Source organism: Taudactylus pleione, unplaced genomic scaffold, assembly GCF_031769625.1.
Source record: "Taudactylus pleione unplaced genomic scaffold, aTauple2 ptg000172l, whole genome shotgun sequence".
NCBI lineage: Eukaryota > Metazoa > Chordata > Amphibia > Anura > Myobatrachidae > Taudactylus > Taudactylus pleione.
This window is the reverse complement of record NW_028284574.1, coordinates 9,923,910-9,950,249: the sequence shown is the minus strand read 5'-3', so window position 1 is coordinate 9,950,249 and position 26,340 is coordinate 9,923,910. Positions and strand designations below refer to the sequence as shown.

The following is a 26,340-nucleotide window of genomic DNA, read 5'->3' as shown; positions in this document are numbered from 1 at the left end:
GAAGGTCAACTTTCTTCAACCCGTAGAGATAGATCCTGGACCTTCTGAGTTAGGGTTTGGATTTCAGCGGCAAGTGCCTGGGAAATGCTCTGTCCTTGTTCCATGATTGTGCTCTGAAACTGTATTATCTTTTTTGGGCCGACTATAATGTTATGATATCCAATACCTACTCCATGTGAAAAGTCTAGAACCAGGCTAGCGAGATCTTCTGCCAAACAACTGCCCGTTGTTCCCTTAGAGCTGGGATACGTTCACCGGTACTTAGGCAGCCGCCTGGACTTATAGCTCGAGGTAATAGCAATTCACATGCAGGAGCAAAAGGATACAATGGTGAGAGCAACAGTTGGAATGGAGACTAAATCGTGGATAGTAGATATGAGAATAGAACTGGAGCAGGAAATGGTACACTATCGATGCGGCCAGAAGCAGGTTCAAGATGCTGTTGGTAGTAAATGTGGTATGGTTATAAGAATAGAAAAGGTGGCTTGAGACCTGTACTGAAGAGTCAAATAATTGATTTGGCTTTGAGAGCCATTGTTGTGGCTTGGAGCCCGTGCTGAGGAGAGGAAGATATTTGAGTTGGCTTTGAGAGCCCATGGTGCGGCTTGGAGCCGATGCTGAAGAGTAAGACAATTGATTTGGCTTTGAGAGCTGATGTTGTGGCTTAGAATCCATACTGAAGAGTTTGACAATTTATTTGGTTTGGAGAGCCGATGTTGTGGCTTGAGCACTGAATTAGATAGAATATCCTGATGAATAGTACACAGATTTGAGTACGAGTTTATGTACAAGTTAGTGTACAAATTAGCGTCCAAAATCCTGACAGACTGTACATAAGTTTGTGTACAAGTTAGTGTTCAAGTTTGTGTACAAATTAGCGTCCAAAGTCCTGACGGACAAAACATAGGTTTGAGTGCAAGTTTGTGTACAGGTTTGTGTACAAAATAGCATCCACAGTCCTGATGGAAAATGCATAGGTTTGAGTACAAGTTTATGTACAGGTTGGTACAAATTAGCATCCAAAGTCCTGATGGACAATACATCAATTTGAGTGTAAGTTTGTGTACAGGTTTGTGTACAAATTAGCGTTCAAAGGGCCTGATTCAGAGCCGGACGCAATTAGCGCTCGCTCGTCCAGAAAATAGGGGTGGCTATTCAAATGAACCGTTCGCTCTTTGCGGTCTGTTCACGCCTCTATGTCTGAACGAGCGAACCAAACTTGCGGTCGTTTTTTGGAAAACTACGCCCCCTGGCCGCTCGCATCCTATGTCATGTCCGCTATTTATTAGATTAATCGAGTACATCGACCAGCGTATGAACTGCTCGCTATTCTTGTGGTTGGTTTTAGCTACCACAAATTTGCGAGCAGTTCTGGCTATAAAATAACCCAGTGCCGTGGTCAGTGACGCTGCTGTATTAATTATGCACACCCATAAAACGCCCGTTTTGACCTTTAAGCACGCCTGTGTTCTGATCTCCACTCCCCGTTTTCAAGCACCTTCCCCTGTTACCATCCACATACGCCTCCTCCTGTCACTCATATTAGCAGGCATTCGCTATTTAGCGAACAAACAATTTTTGGCCGCACTGACTGGTTCGCGCATGCGTATTACGATCCGTATGCATGTGCAGTTGGGCAAACATCGCTCGGAGCGAACGAGCGGCCGCTTACGAGCGGCTCTGAATCAGGGCCAAAGTCCTGACGGACAATACATAGGTTTGAGTGCAAGTTTGTGTACAGGTTTGTGTACAAATTAGCATCCACAGTCCTGATGGAAAATGCATAGGTTTGAGTACAACTTTATGTACAGGTTGGTACAAACTAGCATCCAAAGTCCTGATGGACAATACATCAATTTGAGTGCAAGTTTGTGTACAGGTTTGTGTACAAATTAGCGTTCAAAGTCCTGACGGACAATACATAGGTTTGAGTGCAAGTTTGTGTACAAATCAGCATCCACAGTCCTGACGGAAAATTAATAGGTTTGAGTACAAGTTTATGTACAGGATGGTACAAATTAGCATCCAAAGTCCTGATGGACAATACATAAATTTGAGTACAAGTTTGTGTACAAGTTGTGTACAAATTAGCATCCACTGACCTGCTGAGAATGCTGATTCAGCTTGGAGGGCCATCACTGCCAGCACAGCTAGGAAGCTGCTGGTGGAATAACGAAGCCAAAGAATAGCACAAGAGTTGATGGTGCGGCTAGGGAGCCATAGGAGAGGCCACAAGAGCCAGAGACAGCTGGGAGACAAAAACGAAGAGACGGAGATATTGGATATTGCTCATGCCGCTGAGCTTAGAGAACCCACAGGAATGCTATAGTTGGCGAGGCGGCAAAAGTCCAGTGTGTACAAATAGGAGGATGGACCAATCAAGCTGCACTGAGGATGATACATCACTTCCTGAGGTGTGCCAATCACCTATTAACAGAAGAAACTGGAGTAACCCCGTCCTGACTGGCTAATCTGCTTGAAGGAGACAAGTCGTGACTGCGACTTGTAACAGTACCCCCCTTGAAGCGGGGATGAGGAACCCCCAGAACTCAGTTTGCTTGGGAATTCTAGGAAGAAGAGTCTCTTCAGCCTGGGAGCATGTAGAGCCATTTCAGGAACCCAGGAATGTTCCTCCAGACCATAGCCCTTCCAATGGACCAAGAAATACAGACGACCCCTGGAAATCTTAGAGTCCAAGATCTTTTCGAGGAGAAACATAATCTTATTAACAAAAGAGTAGAAGAATATGAAAAACACTAGTAGAAAATAAACAAAAGAAATTTAAGAGAGACCAAGAAGACTACAAAAGAAGTAAGAACTTTCCAGAACACAATGGGCTCCAGACCATACCCCAAGACATATTACACACTCTATAGGAATTGGAACAAAGGAAGAGGGAAAAACAGCTATATTCAAACACCAAAAATGATCAATAGGTCTCCAAACAGACCAACCACTGGTCATAGAGACACTAGATTAGATAGGTCTCCAAAAACCTACCTTAATACTCTGACAAATCTAGGAGCCAGACCGAAAATGTCTGACAATTTCAGAGAAAATCAAGATAGAGCTAGTAATGCCAAACAGGATTTTTTATCCAAAGAAGGAATCTCGTGGGGAGAAACCACCCAAATTCCAACATTCCAAAGAGATCAAGGGTTCAAAGTATAGAGGATGCAGAGGGGGAAGAATTATCCAACAGAAAAATAAAAATAAATGCATACTAACGAAGTCGGCACACACCATTTTCAATATGTCATCCAGGCAACTTACTTCACAAGAGAAATCACTACTGGCGAAGGGTATAAAATTTTCTCCTACTATAGACCCATACATGTTCGACCTATTCATAGAACTAAATAGATTCACTAGAGCCTTTTGCCGGAAAAAATATTTTTCTAACAAAGACATAAAAAACAACCAAATAGAAGGCACACCAATAGTTTTGGATCCAAAAAGGTATCAACATTCTCACAGACCTTTTGGAGGAATCCAATACCAGTGAACATCCTACATCCCCCCAAAATGAGACCACTGTAAAATTGTTTGATATCACCAATAAGAACAAATTCAGAAATAAATCTGATTTTTTTTCCCATGTGGACTTGAATCAAGAACATTTATTCTATGAAACCACCATAGACGATTTTAGAGACCTATGTTCTGACAAAAACAAAAGGACAAAATCTAATCTTAATAAGTGGGAAAAACAGGCCATCAGAAAACTCACAAATGACCATTCAATTATAATTAGAGAAGCGGATAAAGGAGGCGGTCTAGTAGTGCTCAATAGAGAAGATTACATTACTGAATCCATCAGACAGCTGAATGACACCAAGTTCTATAACAGACTAAAATCAAACCCAACCTGGGATTTTTTGGATGCCCTCTTAAAAATCTTAGACAGAGCACTGAAAAATGGGGTCATCTCCAAAGAAGAGAAGAGGTTTTTAGTCAATCCTTTTCCAACCATACCTATTTTTTACTATTTACCTAAACTGCACAAATCCCTCACTCACCCCCTGGGTCGTCCTATTATCTCAGGTTAAAATTCACTTTCCACTAATCAATCTTTCTATGTAGATAGTTATTTACAACCACTGGTGTTTTCTTTAAGATCAAACATCAAAGATACCACTCATTTTTTGGAGAAAAGTCATGGCCTAATTTGGGAAGATACTTTTGCCTTTTTAACACTAGATATCACGGCATTATACACTAATATCCTACATGACTTAGGTTTAGGAGTAATATGCTCTAGATTGAATAGAGATGGGGATCTTAAAAATATCACATAGAGACTTTATTATCGAGGCAATAAAATACATCTTAGAACACAATTATTTCTTATTTCAGGATGTCTTCTACTTACAAACCATGGGGACGGCAATGGGCACCAGGTTTGCCCCTAGTTATGCCAACCTCTACATGGGAGAATTTGAGACTCACCATGTGGAGGGGGCCCTATGCAGTGAACCTTGTGCTCTATGGCCGTTATATTGATGACCTATTCATCATATGGAATGGCACTCTAGAAACTGCCACCTCATTCGTAGGTTATTTAAACAACAATGAGTATAATCTGCATTTCACACACACATATAACATCTCCACCATCAACTTCCTATATGTAACTGTACAGGTAGTGAATAATAAATTGATAACTTCCAATTTTCAAAAACCTACAGATGCGAACAATTACCTGCATTTCAAAAGTGACCATCACGAACCTTGGAAAACTAACATTCCTAAGGGCCAATTATGTAGAGTTCGAAGTGAATAACCTTAGAGATAGATCATATCCGGATTATCTCCTAAAAAATGCCCTGGAAGAGGTTAATAAATTAGACCAGACAGATTTTATATTCAAGGAAAACAAAAACGATAATAATAATAATAATAAAATAAAGAAAACTGGGAAACAAGAATGCCCGGAGGAAGAAGCTCTATTATTCATATACAAATGTAACAATCATTCAGGAGAAATAAAAAACATTATCAAGAAAAACTATTCCATCCTTCAGAGTGATCCCCTATTACGTCACTGTATACCTCCAGAAACCACAGTAATTTATAAAAGAAACACAAACCTCAGAAACATTCTAGCATCTAGCCACATAAAAACACACCAACCCGTAATCTACCTGCTTTCTTGCAGTTGCCCTTGTTATTATGTGGGCAGAACAACATGCTCACTAAAAAAGAGGTTTTTAGAACACATAAGAAACATTAACAATAAATTCACCAATCACAGTATCCCTAGGCACTTTCTTGACATGCATCAGAGCAATCCATCAACGCTCATAATCATAGGGGTTGAACACGTTCAGAATACCAACAGAGGTGGAGACAGATACCAACAGCTCTGTCAACAGGAACTCTACTGGATGTATAAATTGAACACCATATATCCAAATGGTCTTAATGAGGCAGTTGAGCTAAATTGCATCAGGTAGCACTCCTGAGGTGACCCACACAGGTGGATTCTAGGGGCTGTCCGGCCCCACCATCCATCCAGTTGTCCCCCATTTCCTACCTGGATACACAGCTATTAGCTCCATTGCCTCAAGAGAAACCTCCCTCCATCCTAACAGTCACTACTCATGAATCCCCATCGCTCCTATTCCATACATTCCTCTCTTCCCCAAATCACACTCACCTAGAGCCCCACAGACCAGCAATGAAGATAAAAACATGGTTAAATCAGATTCCAGATTCATACTGTGATTATCTGAGTTATAAATCTCTACTTTTGCATGGACCACATTTCATTATGACCAATGTTATGATATATCCTAATGATCGATAGCTATCTAGAAAAGGTGATGTAATCTAACCCTCCTCACTTCGTAAACTTTATGTATATACTATATCCTGTATGATTGTGTGTGAATTAAATTTATTTTTAATACAATATTAACTTTTACAATATGCTTCTCAAATTTATTACATCTTGTAAGATCTCATATAAACCAAGAATATTCTAAATGTAATAGTATATAACCCCCTATATATGCTAAGTCTCTTATACAGATCAGCCCGTATGATCCTGTTTGAATTAAAACACAATCGAATGATTAAATGTTTAAACTAGTACCCGACAGGTCAGAAATTGAATAAGTACCTGATCATATATATTTCCTTCTCTTTGGCAAAGAGGTCCCTCTTTCTCTCCCCTTTCTTCCCTCACCTATCTATCCTCTCTGACACATCTATATACAGTCAGGTCCATAAATATTGGGACATTGACAGAATTTTCATATTTTGGCCTCTATTCACCACCACAATGGCTTTGAAATGAAACAAACAAGATGTGATTTAACTGCAGACTTTCAGATTTAATTTGAGGGTAATTACATCCAAATCGGGTGAGCGGTGTAGGAATTACAACGGTTTCAATATGTGCCTCCCACTTTTTAAGGGGCCAAAAGTAATGGAACAAACTAAACAATCCTAAATCTAACTTTCACTTTTTAATACTTTGTTGCAAATCCTTTGCAGGCAATTACAGCCTGAAGTCTGGAATGCATAGACATCACCAGACGCTGGGTTTCATCCCTGGTGATGCTCTGCCAGGCCTCTACTGCAAATGTCTTCAGTTCCTGCTTGTTCTTGGGGCATTTTCCCTTCAGTTTTGTCTTCATCAAGTGAAATGCATGCTCAATCGGATTCAGGTCAGGGGATTGACTTGGCCATTGCATAACATTCCACTTTTTAGCCTTAAAAACTGTTTGGTTGCTTTTGCAGTATGCTTCGGGTCATTGTCCATCTGCACTGTGAAGCGCCGTCCAATGAGTTCTGAAGCATTTGACTGAATATGAGCATATGATATTGCCCGAAACACTTCAGAATTCATTCTGCTGCTTTTGTCAGCAGTCACATCATCAATAAATACAAGGGAACCAGTTCCATTGGCAGACAATACATGCCCACGCTTCACTGATGAGGTGGTATGTTTTGGATCATGAGCAGTTCCTTTCCTTCTCCGTACTCTTCCCTTCCCATCACTCTTTGTCTCATCTGTCCATAGGATGTTGTTCCAGAACTGTACTGGCTTTTTTAGATTTTATTTGGCAAACTCTAATCTGGTCTTCCTGTTTTTGTGGCTCACCAATGGTTTGCATCTTGTGATGAACCCTCTATATTCACTCTTGTGAAGTCTTCTCTTGATTGTTGACTTTGGGCCTGATTCAGACCCACTCGCGAGCGGCTGTCCGCTCGCAAGTGGGTCGATGTTCTGGACTGAGCATGCGCACGACGGAGGGTGCTCCGTCGTGCGCATGCGCCAGACGCGACGAGCGAAGGAAAGTCCTTCGCTCGTTGTGTCTGATCAAAGGGGGCGTGCTGTCGATGTTGATTGACAGCACGCCCCCTTTGGTAGGCGTGCCTCCCTGACGGGGGCGTTCCCACGGGAACACCTCCCGTCAAAAGCCGGCCCACTGACATCACTAGTGATGTCAGTGGGAGTGATTTTGGCTCTGATAGAGCCAAAATCACTCCGGAGCTTGCGGTTGAAAACCTCAACCGCAGGCTCCGGCTCGCAGTTTCGAAGGTCGCGATGGTCACGACCATCGCGGCCATCAAACTGCACGCTCGTATAGCCTGTGGGTGGTGACCCACAGCTATACGAGCGTCCAGGAGGACGCTCCATTCTCATGGAGGCCAGCCCTCATTCAGAGCGTGCGCTCTGCTCAGAGCGTACGGCTCTGAATGAGGGCCTTTGACACATATACATCTACCTCCTGGAGAGTGTTCTTGATTTGGCCAACTGTTGTGAAGGGGTTTTTCTTCACCAGGGAAATAATTCTTCTGTCATCCACCACAGTTGTTTTCCGTGGTCTTCCGGGTCTTTTGGTGTTGCTGAGCTCTCCGGTGCGTTCTTTCTTTTTAAGAATGTTCCAAACAGTTGATTTGGCCACACCTAATGTTTTTGCTATCTCTCTGATGGGTTTGTTTTGATTTTTCAGCCTAATGATGGCTTGCTTCACTGATAGTGACAGCTCTTTGGATCTCATATTGAGAGTCGACATCAACTGATTCCAAATGCAAATGTCACACCTAGAATCAACTCCAGACCTTTTACCTTCTTAATTGATAATGAAATAACGAGGGAATAGCCCACACCTGTCCATGAAATAGCTTTTGAGTTGATAGTCCCATTACTTTTGGCCCCTTAAAAAGTGGAAGGCACATATTGAAACCGTTGTAATTCCTTCACCGTTCACCCGATTTGGATGTAATTACCCTCAAATTAAATCTGAAAGGCTGCAGTTAAAGCACATCTTGTTTGTTTCATTTCAAACCCATTGTGGTGGTGAATAAAGGCCAAAATATGAAAATTCTGTCAATGTCCCAATATTTATGGACCTCACTCTATGTACAAATTCTCTACAGTCATTCAGACATCCCCCAAGATAGCCAAGAATCAGAAAATTATCCCTTTCTTCAACCATAAGCACTTACCCAGCAACTGCATTTTATAGGCACGGAGTTCAGTTACCTAGCAACCCAGGGAATCCCTTACTATTCTGCGCTCATGTGATCTAACATATCACAGGTTAGTAACCCAACAACTACTGAGCTGCATATTTGTTCTAGCAACAGCAGGTGGGTTAGGCAGCAAGCCTCCCGAAAACGCTGAGGCAGAGGAAAGTGAAAGAATTTTCACTTCCTCTGCCTGTGAATAACGCGGTGCGTGCGCATGCGCGGGTCACGTGCACACTCGTGTCACGTGCACACCCGCGGTCATGTGGGCTCGCGCCTGAGCTGAGAATTTAGATTTTTTTTCTGTCAGAGCTGGCATGGAGGATACAATATCTGTCTCTGTGACAGACTCACTGCAAATGTCCTCCATGGCTGAAAGTTATAAGGGGAAAACAGCCCATAAAAGGGCAAGAGCTTCCCCCTCTACTTCCTCCTCTTCAGAGGACATTCACATTAAGAAGAAAAAACCTTTTCCTGTCAGAAGTTTTGACACTTCTGATTCTTCTGACTCTGAAGTAGAAAAATCTCCTCAGCACTGTGACAAGTCACCACCCTGTTCAGGGAACTCACTAATCCATAAGAAAACAGGTAAAAATAAAAATAAGTTTAGCCCAGGGAGCCCTGTTCAGGTGTCATTCCCTGGAATTGTCCGTAGCAGTCAACCGCATAGTGCTCGGAGCAAGCACATCACCTCTGCCCGTAGCTGGCAAGATACCTCTGCCCTTAGCCGGCAGCACAAAGGTACCCGCTCTCAGCATGTGGGGTCACCTGGTTCCTACAGGGACCATGGCCACTCTTCCTCGGTAAACTGGGAATCAGAGGAAATTACCAGAACCTCCGCCTCATTCAAACATGAATATAGTGAGATTCAGATGGCCAGGGTTGCTTTAGCGGGAAAAACACTGCCCACTAAATTAAATTCCACACACTGGGCCTTAAAAAGTAACTCTGAGGTCTAAAACTTTACCCAGCTGGCATTTTGAGCAGCACTCATCAAAGAAGATGAGTTGGTGTTACGATCCTGTACGAGTCTACCAGACGTACCCGCACTGTTTGCTTCCAATATTGACCATGCCCTAGCCTCAATAGTGGGAGAAAAGAGGCACAATGATTCCACAGACCGTACCATGAGAAAAATTCAATATAAAATAGCCGACGAAGCTGGCCCACTGCTGTTCGTATTAGATAAAGCAGAGAGAGAAGGGGAATCCAGCATCTCTCTGGAATCTCTGATGGCTTCCAAGCTTGCTCTCCTTAAGGCCATTAGCAGAGCAACACTCATAATAGGCCAGACGTTCAACTACATCACCAACACCTGCAAGTCCAGATGGCTTACTGGCGCAGGACTCACAGACCTAGTGCCTAAATCATTAGAATTCCCTAACCTTACTTACGCAGACCTCTTCAGCCCTCAGTTTATAGAGGAGGATAAAATAAGACATAAGGCAAGGAAGTCCTTTTCAGACCTTAAAAAATTAAATGAGCCCTTCAAGAGGCCCTTTCTTCAAGGGGGTCGGACTTCGTGAGCCACAGGTTTGACCCAAAACTTCCAAAGCACAAGAAGAGCCCAGAGAGGAGGCTTTGTGCACTGATCCAATGATCCCTCAAGAGGATCGTACTCTAACACTTGGAACAATGCCAAGAGAGGCCGTAACTATAGTAAGTTCACCCACTTTCCCTTCTCTCCACAAAACTCTCAAACAATCATATCTAGACTGGCAAAAGATTACCACAGACAAGTGGTTGCTGAAAACGATCCATTCAGGGTTAAACCTCCCTCTAATTTGTTTTCCACACCAAGCGGGTCATATTCCTCGTCCAAGGAATTACAGCCCTCAGCTAGATGAGGTACTGACTACAGCCCTCCAACAGAGAAAGATAGAATTGGCAGACCTGATGGCAAAAGGCTGGATCAGCCACTTATTTCCCATAATAAAGCAAGACGGCTCTATAAGACCGGTATTAAATGTCAAAGCTTTAAATGAATATTTGAAATCAAAACACTTTCGCATGGAAGGTATTCCAGACATTCCTTACCTCCTCACAAAACACTGCTTCTGCATAAAGATAGACCTGAAAGAAGATTTCCATTCCAAATAAGTTCATCCGAATCACAGGCGTCTCCTCAGATTTTTTTGGAGAGACACTTTATTCCAATGGACAGTTATGGTGTTTGGCCTCTCTTCCGCTCCCTACACCTTTACATGGGTCATAAAAGCCGTAGTGTCCCACTTGCATCAGCAAAGCATTCAATGTATCATTTACCTAGACGATATGCTACTGGTACACTCAGACCACGACACCCTACTGAGACACAGTCCTGACGGAAAATCCATAGGTTTGAGTACAAGTTTATATACAAGTTGGTACAAATTAGCATCCAAAGTCCTGATGGACAATACATAGGTTTGAGTGCAAGTTTGTGTACAGGTTTGTGTACAAATTAGCATCCACAGTCCTGACGGAAAATGAATAGGTTTAAGTACAAGTTTATGTACTGGTTGGTACAAATTAGCATCCAAAGTCCTGATGGACAATACATAAATTTGAGTACAAGTTGTGTACAAATTATCGTCCACTAACCTGCCGAGAATGCTGATTCGGCTTGGAGGGCCGTCACTGCCAGTACAGCTAGGAAGCTGCAGGTGGAATAATAAAGCTGGAGCACAGCACGGGAGTTGATTGTGCATATAGGGAGCCATAGGAGAGGCCACAAGAGCCGGAGATAGCTGTGAGACAAAACCAAGGAGACGGAGATCCTTCCAGCAGAGTCGACAGGATACTGCTCATGCTGCTGAGCCTAGAGAACCCACAGGAACACTATAGTCGGTGTGTACAAATAGGAGGATGGACCAATCAAGTTACACTGAGGATGATACATCACTTCCTGAGGCGTGCCGATCACCTAGCAACAGAAGAAACTGGAGTAACCCCGTTCTGACTGGGTAATCTGCTTGAAGGAGACAAGTTGTGACCACGACTTGTAACACCGAGGCAATGGCCAAAAGGAAAAAAACAACCTTCAAAGTGAGGTATCATAATTCTACAGATTCCAATGGCTCAAAGGGTACCTTTTGAAGTGCCTCCAAAACTAAATTCAAGTCCCAAGAAAGAACTGGCGGGACATAAGGAGGCTGTATGCAAAGTACCCCATGCAAGAAGGTCTGACCTTCAAGAATGGTGGCCAATTACCTTTGAAACAGGATTGATAGGGCCAAAATTTGTCCCTTAAGGTAGGACAATCTAAGACCATTAGCCAACCCATCCAGCAGAAAGGACCACAGACGAGACACTCAGAACCCTTCAGGTTTAAACTTGTGTCGATCACACCAAGAAATATATATCTTTCCACTCCTCGATGATAAATCTGGGAAGTGACTGGTTTGCGAGCCTGTATCATGGTTTTTACAACAGATTCTGAAAACACATTGGCCCTCAAGATGTTGGTTTCAAGAACCATGCCGTTAAAGCCAAGTGAGGCAAATCGGGGTGATGGCATGGACCCTGAAGTAACAGATCTGGACGCTGGGGCAGACAATACGGAATGTCTGCCAATATGTTCCGAAGAATTGCGTACCAATGACGGTGCGGACAGTCTGGAGCCACCAGAATGACCAGCCAAATCAAATCCATTGAAGTACCCTTGGTAACATTACCAGAGAAGGAAAGATGTATCCTAGCTGGAACACAAAAGGTGTCTGTCATGGCATCCACCAGGGATGCCTGAGGATCCCAGGACCGAGATCCGTACCTTGGAAGTTTCTTGTTGAGACAGAAAGCCATTAGATCTATGCCTGGAGACCCCCATCTGGAAACTATTTCTGTAAACACTTCCTGGTGTAATTCCCATTCCCCTGGATGCACACTGTGGTGACTCAAGAAGTCCGCCTCGCAGTTGTCCACCCCTGGAACGTAAACTGCTGAAATAGCTGAAACACAACTTTCTGCCCAGTGAAGGATCTGATAAATCTCTCTCATTGCTTGCCAGCTGCATGTCCCACCCTGCTTCTTTATATAACCAACTGTCGTGGCATTGTCTGATTGGATTCGCACTGGTAGGCTCCTTAGATGGGATTGAGCCTGAACCAATGCATACAGAATTGCCCTTAATTCCACTATATAGATGGAAAGAGAAGCTTCCTGGATGGACCAAAGACCATGTAGGCGCATGTCAAGAACCATTGCCCTCCAGCCTGTTAGGCTGGCATCTGTGGTGACAATGATCCAATGTATTACTGACAAATGGCAACCCCTATTCAGATTTGCATCTTGCAGCCATCATAGGAGTGATTGACGGGTCTGCAGAGATAATCTGAACATCTGCCTTTTTAATTGAGGGTCTGACATTACCCATCGATGAAGCAATTGATTTTGTGGTCAGGCATGGAATCTGGTGAAAGGAACCACTTCGATTTAAGCCACCATTTTTCCAAGGAACTGCATATCCCTGAGGCATCTGTTGTCAGGATGCGGCCTGGGATCGGCCGCTATTCACCTCTGTGCTGGTGTCCTTGGGCTTAGGTGTTCAGACGCTGGGAGTAGAGGTGAGTGATGACTGAGTATTCTCCCTGGGATCCGCTAGGGCTTCCGTGCGTGCGTCCTGGTTTCCGGGGTGCAGGGCATGGGTGCAGCCATGTTGGTTCATATCACCTAACTAGTCTCTCCCAATGGTAGTCCTGTAGTCACTTAGCTTATCCTCTGATCAGCTACCCAGGGGTATTTAAGTCTGACTCCAGGAACAGGAAACTGCTGGTCAACGTCGCTGTATGATAGAACCCTGCTTTTCTTTCAAAGATCTTCAGTACTTCATGTCTCCAGTGTTTCAGTGACTTCCAGCTATACTTTCTCATGTGTGCTGTTCAGATGCCCTGCTGAACTTTCTGTGTTACCTGTTTCACCTGTGAAGCCGAATACTAGTGTCTCTGTGCAAGTCCGTGTCCGTACCTCCAGTGCATCTCAAGTTAACCCTGTGTATCTGTTACCAGTGTCTCTGTGCAAGTCCGTGTCCGTACCTCCAGTGCATCTCAAATTAACCCTGTGTTTCCGTTACCGGTGTCTCTGTGCAAATCTGTGTCTGCGCCTCCAGTGCGTCCCAAGCCTACATCTGTGTACTCGCTACCCGGATCTCAGTACAAGTCTGTCTCTGGATTATCTCCTCCTAGTGTTTCAAGTGCCATATCTTTTCAGTTCTCTTTTAGTGTTCTTTATTTCCAGTATCCCTAGTGTTTCCAGTCCTCGTAGTTTTAGTATTTGTTTTGGTCTTCTGCCATTCCCAGATACCTGTCCAGAGGGCCGCGACCTGCTCACTTGGTGCTGTGAAAACCAAATCCCAATTGGAGGGGTCACTGGAGAAAACCACCAAGTGAGTTAGACTCCACACCTCTGGGCAGGTTTAGCCAAACCTGGGTTTGGCCACAACTAGGAGACCTAGTTACTGTCCCGCCCGTCATTCATTCATCTTTATACTAACTCCCCGGTTCTCTACCTCAGTAGAGGTATACCAAGTGCCTGGTCGTGACATCTGTTAAATGATCCTTATTCTGGATTGACGATCCTGAATCTTTGCCTGCGGAAGAAACACTCTGTGATGCTGGGTGTCGAAGAGAAGACCCAAAATTACCATTCTCTGAGATGGAATTAATTTGATTTGGGAAAATTGATGATCCATCCGAATTTCAGGAGCATGCCTATGGTAAAATTGGGCTATTGAAGGTGCCCTTAGCAACAAATTTCCAGGTAAGCCAACACATTGACCACCCCCACTCCTGAGTAGGGAGATCATGTGTGCCATACCTTTGTAAAGACTCTGGGAATGGTGGACAAACCAAATGGCAGGGCCTGTAACTGAAAATGCAGGTGCCCCACTGCAATCCGCAGAAGATGTTGATGACCCCTCCATATATGAATATAGAGGTAGGCATCCTTGGTATCTATGGAGGCCAGAAATTCTCCTCCCTCCATGGAATAAATGACAGACTTTACGGACTCCATCTTGTATTTTTCCAAGTGGAGATAAGGATTTAACACCCTGAGGTTGAGAATGGGACGACATGACCCTTCTGGTTTGTCTACCAAGAAAAGACTGGAGTAAAACCCAAGGCCTTGCTGTAGTACCGGAACCAGAATAATTACTCCGGAATCGGAAAGCGCAGAAATTGCCTGTATGAGAGCCGCCTTTCTGCAACCATCCGCAGGAAGAGTAGTGTAAAAGAATCTTTCTGGAACAGGACCCTCCAAATCTAAAACGTAGCCCCAGGTTACCAGTCCACTTATCCAAAAATCCAGGTTGGATTCAATCCAAGTTTTCCGGAATCTCAGTAAGCGGCCTCCCACCAGAGGTCGGGTACCAATCCCGTGACAGTCATGTGGATTGACCTGCTGAGTTAGCAGCAGGGCGACAGGTGCCGGGGACACCATGCCCCCTGAAGGCACCTCTACGGGGACCCCTAAGCATGCCCTTGAAGGCCTGAAAGCTTCCCCTGCCTTGGTTCTGAAAGGAATGAAACCTAGGAGATTTTGGTTTTGGTGTCGATACAGGAAGGTAAGGACTTTTGACTTCCGTGACTTGAGAAATAATTTTAATTAATTCAGGACCAAACAGAGAACCTCCTTCAAAAGGCAGTGCCTCTAAAGCATGCTTGGACTCTATGGGGTAAATTTACTAAAGTTACAGTTTTTAGAAGTCAGTTTTAAAAGTGATGTTGCCCATAGCAACCAATCAGATTCTACTTAACATTTAACTAGCACCTTCTAGAAAATAATAGCTAGAATCTGATTGGTTGCTATGGGCGACATCACTTTTAAAACTCACTTCTAAAGGCTCTCACTTTAGTAAATTTACTCCTAAGTCTGCCTTCCATTATTTAAGTAATAGGAATGTCTGTCGGAAATGACCAAAGTAGAAATATGAGACTGTACCTGAATAGTGTCTATTAAAGCATCACCTACTGTATATAGATCAGAACCTCCAAAATTTGATTAGCTAAAGAGCTATCTTCAGGCATATCCCCTGATTGAAATCCAGTAATCATCTGGTTCATCCAAGGATTGATAGCCCTTATTCACCCAGGTGCTGGCCAAAATTGGGCGCAGCGAGACTCCCGACAAAGTAAATAAAGATTTAAGTACAGCCTCATTCTTCCTATCCATAGGATCTTTAGGAGTTACAGACTGTTGTGGGAATAATTCCTAACCAACCTAGCAATAGGAACATCCACCGGGGGTGTAATTTCCCAAAAATTAAAGGCTAAAGACACTTAAATTTCTTATCTGAAATTTGGAATGAGGTTTTAACCAGGTTTCCTTTAATATTTCTCCAAAATGTGAAAATTTTTAGAAAACAGATACATGTTTCTTCTTACTTTTAAGGAAAGATGCAAAGTTTCCCAGACCCTATTTACCACCATAGACATCCCTGAATAAGGATGGGAGTCATCCTCCCAGTTTAAGCTGTCTTCCCAGTCATAATCCAATTTCCCTTCTTACTTGGAAGAGGTGGCTGAAGCCTCATCTCAAGGAAAATCCACTGAGGACTGGCCTGAACGTCTCTTTGTGGCTGTGGTCCCTGCTGACGTTACCATTTAGGATCCCTAAAGACAAAAAACACAGACAAGTGTTTTTTGGAACCCTTGTCTGCAGGGCCAGATTAAGGTCTGTGGGGGCCCCTATATACCACCATTTCTCATCACCCAAGGATTTTTTTTATTTCTATTCACCTTAATGCTCCTCTTGCAATGCCCACTCTAGAAGTGCCCCTTATGCAATGTCCCCAGTAATGGTCTCCCCTATACAGTGCTCCATATGCAGTGCCCCTTATGCAGTGCCCCCAGTATTGGTCTTCTCTATGCAGTGTCCCTTATATAATGCCCACAGTAGTGGTCCCCCCTATACAGTGCCCCCAGTAGTTGTCCCCCCTATGCATTTTCTGCAGTAGTAGTCCACCCCTATACAGTACCCCCAGTAGCAGTCCCTCCATGCTCTGCCCCCTGTAGTAGTCCCCCCTATACAGTGCCCCCAGGAGTAATCCCCCCTATGCAGTGTCCTGTATATAGTGCCCCCACTAGTATTCCCCCAAAAGCATTGTCCCCAGTAGTCCCCCCCATGCTCTGCCCCCAGTAGTAGTCCTCCCCTATACAGTGCCCCCAATAGTAGTCCTCCCCTATACAGTGCCCCCAGCAGTAGTCCTCCCCTATACAATGCCCCAAGTAGTAGTCCCTCCATACTCTGCCCCCAGTAGTAGTCCCCCCCTATACAGTGTCCCCAGTAGTAGTCCCCCCTATACAGTGCCCCCAGTAGTAGTCCCTCCATGCTCTGTCCCCAGTAGTAGTCCCCCTATACAGTGCCCCAGTAGCAAAGACCCCCCCTATACAGTAAGGATATTGAATTAGAACCTCTATACACTCCTGCCTATATCTTCTAATATCCTGCCTATAAACCTCTAAGGATGACGCTATATTGCGTACGCAGTTATATAGTAAATAAAGACTCCAGACCTTGAACCTGTGGTTCCAAAGCACAAAGTGATATTTCAAGTAAAAGTACAGTCAGTTACACGCTATGATCTAAGTACAATTTAGCGCAAAGAATTATACAGACCCAAGTACAGTTCTACATACGCAGCACTTCTGGACCAGATGTAGGCATCAGCAAGAAACCCCCGTCTATCAGCATTCAGCAAGAAGACTCAGACTGGGGTCACAACACACACGTTTATACTCTCACAGAAACAGACAACACAATAGAGAGGCTTGTCGATGATGCCATTGGTTCCCAAGGAGGATGCATCTGTTGTAGAGCATTTAACAGGTTGATTCAAATAGACACAGTCCAGCCTCTAACAACTGGTTGTCTCTGGTTTCCTGTCTCATGCACATCCTAACAGTTGGTCATATAATGTACATTTCGGTGCTTTAAGTCTCTGCGGTCCATAAGTTGAGAATGCATATTGCGATCTTCACACTGACGATACCAGAATGCTGTTGAAAGAGTGCAGATCAGTATAATATCAAACATGACTTACTTATGTATTAAACCTTAGCTACCAAATAACCTTTATTTCACAGCAATTATAATAAATGAACAAACTTGAATCTTATACTTTAAAGCTTATGAGACCTTTTATGTGAATATGTACTGTGTAAGTATTTGGGGGTTGATATAAAGACGATAGTTAACTTGGGGCAGATGCGTGCGCATGAAGCAAACAAACAGCGTTTTCATACAGGATCTTATGCATTCGCTAATATGCGACTAGTTAACAGCGCAATTGTGCGTATTTATGTGTGTATGAGAAATGGTGTAAAATGCAATCGCATGATGCTAATAGTAACATTGCCATATGTACTTAAGTGTGAGTTTAGCTAAAATGGCGCTGGGCGGCCATTCGCAAAATGGCATTTTGCAATCTGATTTACAAGATGGCGTCTTGCGGCCAGTCACAAGATGGCATCGTTACGACCTAATTTTAAGCTGATCTTGTCTCAGCCAATTATCCAGCTTCGACAGTCAACCCTTTGATAGCGAACAACATGCTATCACAATCTGATGTTAAAAATTAATTTAGGTTTACATTTATATGTTATTTAATGTTATTTTGGGATGGCACAAGGTGGTTCTTAATCCATCAGTAATGTGTCTCTGAGTGGGGACATAAAACTACTATTATACACACTACTATTATACGCGGATCTTGGAAGATGTGAAAGGTGTGGGGATACACCAGTCCTATAAAGGCAGTCTTGAAGAGGAATTTGAGACTTTACATTATCTGAGGTGTTTTAAAAATAACATTTCAATAATACATTCTATGCAGGTCTAAATATAATACATTAAATGATGGAATTTCCTAGTTCAGGGTTGTAATGCAGTTCTATATTTACCTCAGTATTCATATTGTCATTACTGACCACCATCATAGTTTTGTTCTTTCGTTTTACTTTATTTTTACATTTTCCACACTTCAACACAATAGGAACACACACATAGGCCAATTATTATGATGACAATCAGTATAAGGATCAAGAATTTGCCTATGCTGGCGATCACTTCCTGGACCCATTCCCCTAGGCCTGAGAACCATTTCACTGGGTTCAACCATGAGACCCATCCTTCTATCTTCTCCCCTACTTCAGCCACTGAAGCATTATGGTTCTTACGAAACTCCCATTTTAGCTGCAGAATTTCGTCCATCTTCCGGTCTATTACCTCTTTGAGGTCGCTGGTATCATTGGTGACATAGGTGCAACACTTTACTCCAAATTGAGTGGTCAATGTTACGCAATACCCTCCAGTAACAGCAGTTAAATAATTGAACACTAGCCTGTGTTGCATCAGTTCTTTCTTGTACGCTTGCAATTCTCTCCCTGTATACCTGAATGTGTCATCATACATCTCAGTGATATTATCTATCAATTTAGCAAGTTCCTGAATATATCTAAAATTTAATGTACCCTGAGCGATTCTGGTGGGATCCATTGTGACTAAGACTTGGAAGCCAGTTGTCTCACTAATTAACTGAGTGGCTTTATGCACGTCACCAGGTATCATATTTCTTTTGCCTCTGTGTTCATACTGCGTGTGAAGATATGGTGATGGTGTGTTTTTATGGATACCGAGCATTTCAACATGTGTGAGGGTCATAACTTCTGGGACTACTCTTCCCAGGTAACACAAACCTTTGGAACTCGGGGAGAGTCACTTATATGCCTTTCTTCCACATATAAAATACACATTATCGGGGAGAACATAAGGAGTAGTATGCATCATTATCATTAAACACATTTCCCTTGCAAACAATCCTATCTCAGGGTCTTCCATCTGGTACATGCAAGTCTCTGGTTGTATTATTTTAGCACAATAACCATCTGGTACCTTACCAATAATTTCTTTGGTGGAACTCAATGTGTACCGGTACCTAAAATGTTTCCCACTAGATTTAATTGAGCGTAACAGATCATGGTTTATGGACTCATTATCAGCTCTCTGTGAGAAGGTCATTGTCTGATTATTCCCTGTCACTTCCCAACTCCCGGGTTTATTGGAGTTGGTTCTGTTTAAACACAAAAGTGATCTATCTACTTGGAATTGATAGAGGTTGAAATGAGGTGGTTTGAATGAGAGGAATTTTCCATCCAATGTTTTCCCTTGTTGTAATTCTAAAATTTTCGTGATATTCAGTGGAAATGGCACCAACCCTACATTATGCTGTCCCTGTGGCACATGTGAACACACCCAGCAATCAGTTTGGTTTAACACTTTGCCTACCATGCTATGATAATCCTCTAAAGGATACCCACCCCAATACGGGTTATATTTAGGCTATATTGAATACAGTTCTCATCAACTAGGAACCGACAAAGTTCACAAATACAGGAATCTTCAGACGATAAACCTCCACACCGTCCCCGAGTATCCGGAATTATAGCTCTCTTAACAATAACAGTACTAAGATTGGTCAGACACTCCCCTGATTGGCATTGCACTCCTCCTGACTCTACTCCATCAGCACTGCCATCAGCTCCCATCTCCTCAATTGATCCCCCATCACAGAAACCGGATATCCCCGAGCCAATCAAAATGGTGAAAACTCTGGAAAAGAATATGAAAATGAACACAGCAGGCCAGTCCATTGTCACAACAAAGACCTGCAAATTTCTTTTAGTTCAGGTATCTCACTACAACCTTTTCAATCCTCCCGGAACAAGCTCACGATAGACAGGTCCACGTTATCAGCCTTGTCTCCGACTTGTTTCTCCAATGGTTGATTGACCTTTTTGCAATGAGTAGAATGCACCCAGGTATCTCTCTCAGCCACCTTCAAAGATGTAGTACTTGTCAGCAGCACCTGGTACGAACCTTCCTACCGTTCAGTTAAACAACCTGAACACAAGAAATTTCTGATCATAACATATTCTCCTGGTTCAACATCATGACAGTTAGTTTCAGGCATGTCATGGGACAAAAATTTCAGTTTCTGCTGTTGCTGTTTTAACTGTTTACTCATTGATATAAGATACCTTACAGTTTACTCATTGTTACCCTTCAAGTCTTCCTGTGGACTTATAATCAAATGAGGTTGTCTACCGAACAGTATTTCAAAGGGGGACAGATTCACAGGGGGTGTAGGAGTGGTCCTTATACTATGTAGAACAATGGTAACGCTTCTGGCCATCCTAGTCCAGTCTCTGCCATGATTTTACTTAACTTATTTTTAATAGTCCCGTTCATCCTCTCTACCTTGGCGCTGGCTTGCGGTCGGTAGGGGGTGTGAAGTCGACTATTAATACCCATCAGCTTACACATATTTTGAAAAACATCACCTGTGAAATGAGTACCCCTGTCACTCTCAATGATTTTAGGGATACCGTACCTGCGTACAAATTCCTGAACTATTTTCTTGGCAGTAAACGCAGCAGTATTAGTGGCCGCTGGGTAGGCCTCAACCCAGTTGGAGAATACGTCAGTGCACACTAACACATACTTAAGGTTCCTGCACGTTGGTAATTGGATGAAATCAATTTGTATTACCTGGAAAGGTGGAATGTGGGATGGTTCGGTAGGGATCGCTTTCCCTATGTTCTTCCTCAAGCAGGTCAAACAAGAAATTGCTCTCTTTTCTGCTTGGGAAGAAAAACCTGGTGCACACCAGTATGCCCTCACCAATTTACACATACCTTGTTTTCCCAGATGAGTCAGACCGTAGGCTGCCTCAGCCAGGCTGGGGTAATATGCTTTGGGGGCTACTGGCTTACCTTGTCTGTCCCTCCAGAGCCCGGAGGACTCTTGCCCACATCCCTTGGATTTCCAGATGGAATCCAGGTTCTGGATTCACAGCACCTAGAATAAGTTGTTATTTCTTTCCAAATATTGCATTTTTGGAACATATGAACTGTTATTGACAATTTGTAAAAATGTGTTTCAAACTTACCTGGCTCATTTTGCCTCTGGTCACCATGTTCCTCGCTTGCCATTTTTAAAACTTGCATGAAGACTAGTGCTTGTGAAGACTATTGATACATGTGAGCGCATCCCTGGATTGGTTACCTGTGCATCCATCTTTCCCTACGCATAAAGCATACGTGTACGTCATTAATTAATCACTGCGTGGGTTGGGCGAGATGTGAGCGCCTCCCTGGATTGGTTACCTGTGCATCCCTATTTGCCTACGTACAATGCACACCTTGCCTGCATTATTCAATCACTATGTGGGTTGGGCGAGATGTGAGCGCATCTCTGGATTGGTTACCCATGCATCCCTATTTGCCTACTTACAATGCACACCTTGCCTGCATTATTCAATCACTGCGTGGGTTGGGCGAGATATGAGCGCATCTCTGGATTGGTTACCCGTGCATCCCTATTTGCCTACGTACAATTCACACCTTGCCTGCATTATTCAATCAATGTGTTATTTGTGCCCTTATTTAAGGCAAAGCCAAATGGTCCCTTACTTGTGGGTTGTAGTTGGAGTTAGTTTTGTGGCTTGAACGGATTTGGAGTGTTTACAGTGTTTGGAGTTGTTTGAGTGGTGCTTGTATGTGTTGATTGAGTGGTGCTTGTGTGTGTTGTGTTGGTTGTTTGTTTTTTTTGTTTTTTTTCTTGGGGTGTGTTTGTTTTTTGTTTTTTGCAGCCTACTGCAAGCATATTTCCATTGTGTTTTTGTTTCACATTTTTAGAACATTATTTCACCAATTATAGTCATGTTTTATATTTTTGTTTTAGGCATTTAACAGGCCAGTTTGTAGTGGATCCAGGTAAGTGTCTATTTAATTAATCCTAAAAGTTTGTCAATTTTTAATTTTAAGGGTTTTATGCTGAGTTTTTAGATTTTACAAATGTTTCAGGCTGTTTATTAAAAATTTAAACAGTGATTTTGTCATTTATTTATATTGCACAATTTCAAAGTTAAGGATTGTTTTACCAATAATAGTAGTAATATACTTGTGTATGACTTATCCTTTTTTTTACTTTTCCAAAACTAACAATTATTCAGAACACAAACAACACATGTAGGGGTTCCAGAAGATGGCACAACCCAACCCTGTAAGAATATGCACCATTATTACTAAGCTAAGAATTTTTTCAATTTTTTTTAAAAAACATTCTCATGACAACTAATTTTTTGCTATTAAAACTTTACAGAGCGATGTTGGCCAGCTAATAGTGGCCATGTTGCCCCCCACCAACCTTCCTCAGCCTCCTCCTGGGCGTAGGCATAGGAGGCATGCAAGGGCCAAGATATATAGAGCACGTGTCACCCTTTTTGGAATGCCTGATGATGTGGTTTTAACCACTTATCGCCTGCGTCCAAATATTATCCTAGACACTCTTTCAATAATAAAGAATGATCTAGAAAGTCAGATTAACATTCCTACAGCAATCACACCACTTACACAGTTGTTGGCGGTGTTACATTTCTGCGCCTCAGGATCCTTCCAAACCACTGTGGGGCTGGTGGGTGGCCTCTCCCAGCCCTCATTTTCACGGATCCTGAGGTGTGTGCTAGATGCATTCTTCAATCATATAGCACATTTTATTAGTATGCCTTTGGATATGGAAGCCCTTGATGTGGTAAAGCAGAAGTTTTTTGAGATTGCAGGCTTTCCACACGTCATTGGGGTAGTGGATGGCACTCACATAGCACTTCAGCCCCCCGCATGCAGGGAACAAATCTATAGGAACCGAAAACATTTCCATTCACTAAATGTAATGGTACTATGTGATGCCTCCCTCCAGATCCTCTCCCTGAATGCCAAATTTCCAGCTGCAGCCATGATGCGTACATTATCCAGCATTCAGGGATTTGGCCTAAATTAACCACACTGCAAGCTGGTGACACGTGGCTTCTTGGTAAGTATAAATCCAGTATGTAGCTATAGTAATAGTGTAAACATGGTTTCATTAAAAAATGTTCCATTTCCAACAGGTGACAGTGGACATCCTTGCACGCCCTGGCTGCTGACTCCTTATTTGAATTCCACACCAGGGCCACAAACTCAATATAATGCCGCGTTTACTGCCACCAGGCAGGTGGTGGAGCGCTGTATCTGCCTTTTAAAGGGCCGGTTCTGGTGTCTCCATAACTCTGGTGGTGCACTCATTGTACTTGCCGGATATGGTTTCTCGCATTGTGGTACTGTGTGGGATTTTACACAACATCGTAATAAGGAGTCAAGTACCCATGCAGCCAGAGGATGCCTTGCCAGAGGATGGCCCCTCGGAGGAAGGTGTTGTGATGCTGTCAGGGGTGGGGCCAGACGTGATTATGTGGTTATAGTAGCATGAACGTATGATAATAAAACTTAATCTTTAATAGTACAAATTAATAAACATATAATTACAAACAAATCCAGCGAATTAAAATGGGTATAGATAAGTGAACAAAATAATAAAGTAAAGAAATAAGTATTAAAATAAATGCTGTAATTATCCCATTGATTAGCTGCTGATGTAGAGAAGATATAGTTCAAGTATATCAGGTTCTGTACTTGAGAATGTATCAGTCTATCAGGGAATTGTAACGAAATATAAAGAGAAACAGTGTCTCATATTTTAAATACACGCCCCACTGACACAATGTATCTCTTAATGCAGAACTCTATGATTGGTACACTTATTCAGCTATATGTGATAATTGGATTCACAGTGCTGAATATAATTAAAGCAGTCAATAACTGTATGGATTCTAATAAAAAACGCTCTCATACAAAATGAATGATAGATGAGGGAACTCAATTTATCATCTAAATTGATGGATCATTCAATATGAAATAAACAGTAATTCCACTAACAGTTGTAAAGTATTGGATAAACAAAATTGTTTCCTTTATTGACAACACTCTATCTTAACTCTTTATTAAACTGCGGAGGCTGCTATAATAATATTCCTACTGGTAATAAATATTGTAATCAAATATTCTCATGATTTCTCAGCAGTATGCATGTATTTTAAAGAAATTGTAAAATATAGCAAAGATACCACAGCCGTATTGAATGGCAGCGTGTTTCATCATTGACATTGTCCCATTGCTATAGTTTTTAGCCCCACTTGTGGTCAGTATTGTATGCACTAATGTGCGCTCACATTCATAAATCGATATACACTGGCAAAATAGCAGGGATCCCACGCATGCACTAAATGACAGCATGTGATAGCATAATCTCTATTAGATTGAGCATCATATTAGCCCCGCTCGTGGTATATATAACAAGCGCTAATACGCGCTGTCATTATGACCAATGATAAACATAAGCAGCATGTACATTTACACGGACATAGTATTATTAATCACAGCTAGACGCCGATGCGCGTCTCGCTGTAGCTTTATCAAAGAGGCAAGCTGACCGCTGCCTTTCCCGGTTCTTTTATATGTTGAATAGCCAATCCCTGTCAATATTGTTTTTCAAAAACGGCAATCCAAGTTTATGATTGGTGATCACACATCCCATTCTAATTAACTCCTTGTATATCAGTGTGGCCCATAATAGAATGAAAATAAAGATCAGTATAAATAAAAGACATTCTTAATTTTTATATATGAGTACACATTAACAAAATACACTATCTTATGGTCAATAATAAAATATACCATTTCATAATCTCATATAGACAAATATTATTTATGAATCAGCTAAAATATATACATACATATACAAATATATACGCATACATACATATATACATAAACCTACATACCTACATATAAACCCCTAAGACACATACATAAAAATATATATAATTAATAAATATACATTAATTGTGAGTAAATGATTGTAAGTGTAATGCATATAGTGTAATGAAATATCAGTGATATAATAATATTTTAAATGTGCATAATATAATTTAATATCAATGTTATAAGTGTCATAATGTCCTTGATTAAATTAACTATACTTGGTGCAAAAATAATTTTATTGTAGATCAATAAATATACGTATTAATAATATATTACAAAAATAATAATAGTAGTGCCATAATGTCCTAAATAAAGTGAAATAAAATAAAAAAAATTTATAAAATATATTCTCACATAATTAGTGCAAGTTAATAAATATTTCTGAAATATATAAATATGTTCCACATGAAACATTTTATAAAAAAAGTGTAAATTAGTAAAAATTATATATATATGTACTCATAAAAAATTATTATATGAAAATCATTCCAAAATTTCAATCATAAGGGTGTTGATATTGTATAAATAGTGGTCACCTCTACAGATAGTTATCGATTCATCTATAAAAACATTGAGAAATTGATATTTTCATTAAGTCCTAATGATGTGACACTATTCATCAAAAAAATCTGTCTGGCTTCTTTCTTAAGGAGTTCCTGAATTATATCACCTCCTCTTAAACCAAGATTTATTTTTTCCATCCCGAATGCAATTAACCCATTACTCCTGCCATGATGGTAATGTCGGAAGTGTCTGGCTACACTCGTTAAGGGTTTCATCCTGTTGTTATCCCTGTACGCATTATTGATATTGGATACATGTTCCAGTTTCCTCTTCTTCGGTTGTCTTTTTGTCATACCAACATATACCTTACCACAGGGGCAAATTAAACAATATATAACTCCCAATGTGGCGCAGTTAATGAAATCTCTTATCTCACATCTCTTCCCATATCTGTTTACATAATAGTATCTTTTAACCATAAACTCACAAGCTTTAGTGTCCACATTTATGGGAACCAGTGTTTTGTTCTCTTGGTTTCTTCTTAATCTCAAAGTGACTATGGGTGAAGCAATCCTTAAGGTTCTGTGACCTCCTCCAACTGATATTAATTCTAGTACCGAGAGCTGCTGCCAGATCCTCATTTGTTTTAAGTACATGTAGATGTTTTTGAAGGGCATTT

The 26,340-nt window shown here is 41.9% G+C and overlaps 1 protein-coding gene and 1 pseudogene across 3 annotated transcripts in view; both read left to right on the top strand.

Moving 5' to 3' along the window:
- The window catches only part of LOC148521250 (uncharacterized), a 51,674-nt gene extending 26,484 nt beyond the window's left edge, over positions 1 to 25,190 (top strand). For all 3 annotated transcript variants that reach the window (XR_015878849.1, XR_015878848.1, XM_088475444.1), the window contains 3 exons: positions 22,204 to 22,235; positions 23,218 to 23,331; positions 23,408 to 25,190. Coding sequence is in view for 1 of the 3 variants with exons in the window: in XM_088475444.1 (XP_088331570.1) it covers positions 22,204 to 22,235; positions 23,218 to 23,331; positions 23,408 to 23,766 (505 nt within the window). In the remaining 2 variants the exon portion in view is untranslated. The remainder of the gene's footprint in view (positions 1 to 22,203; positions 22,236 to 23,217; positions 23,332 to 23,407) is intronic.
- Positions 8,802 to 10,584, top strand: LOC148521251 (uncharacterized; annotated as a pseudogene).
- Positions 25,191 to 26,340: the final 1,150 nt, after the last annotated feature.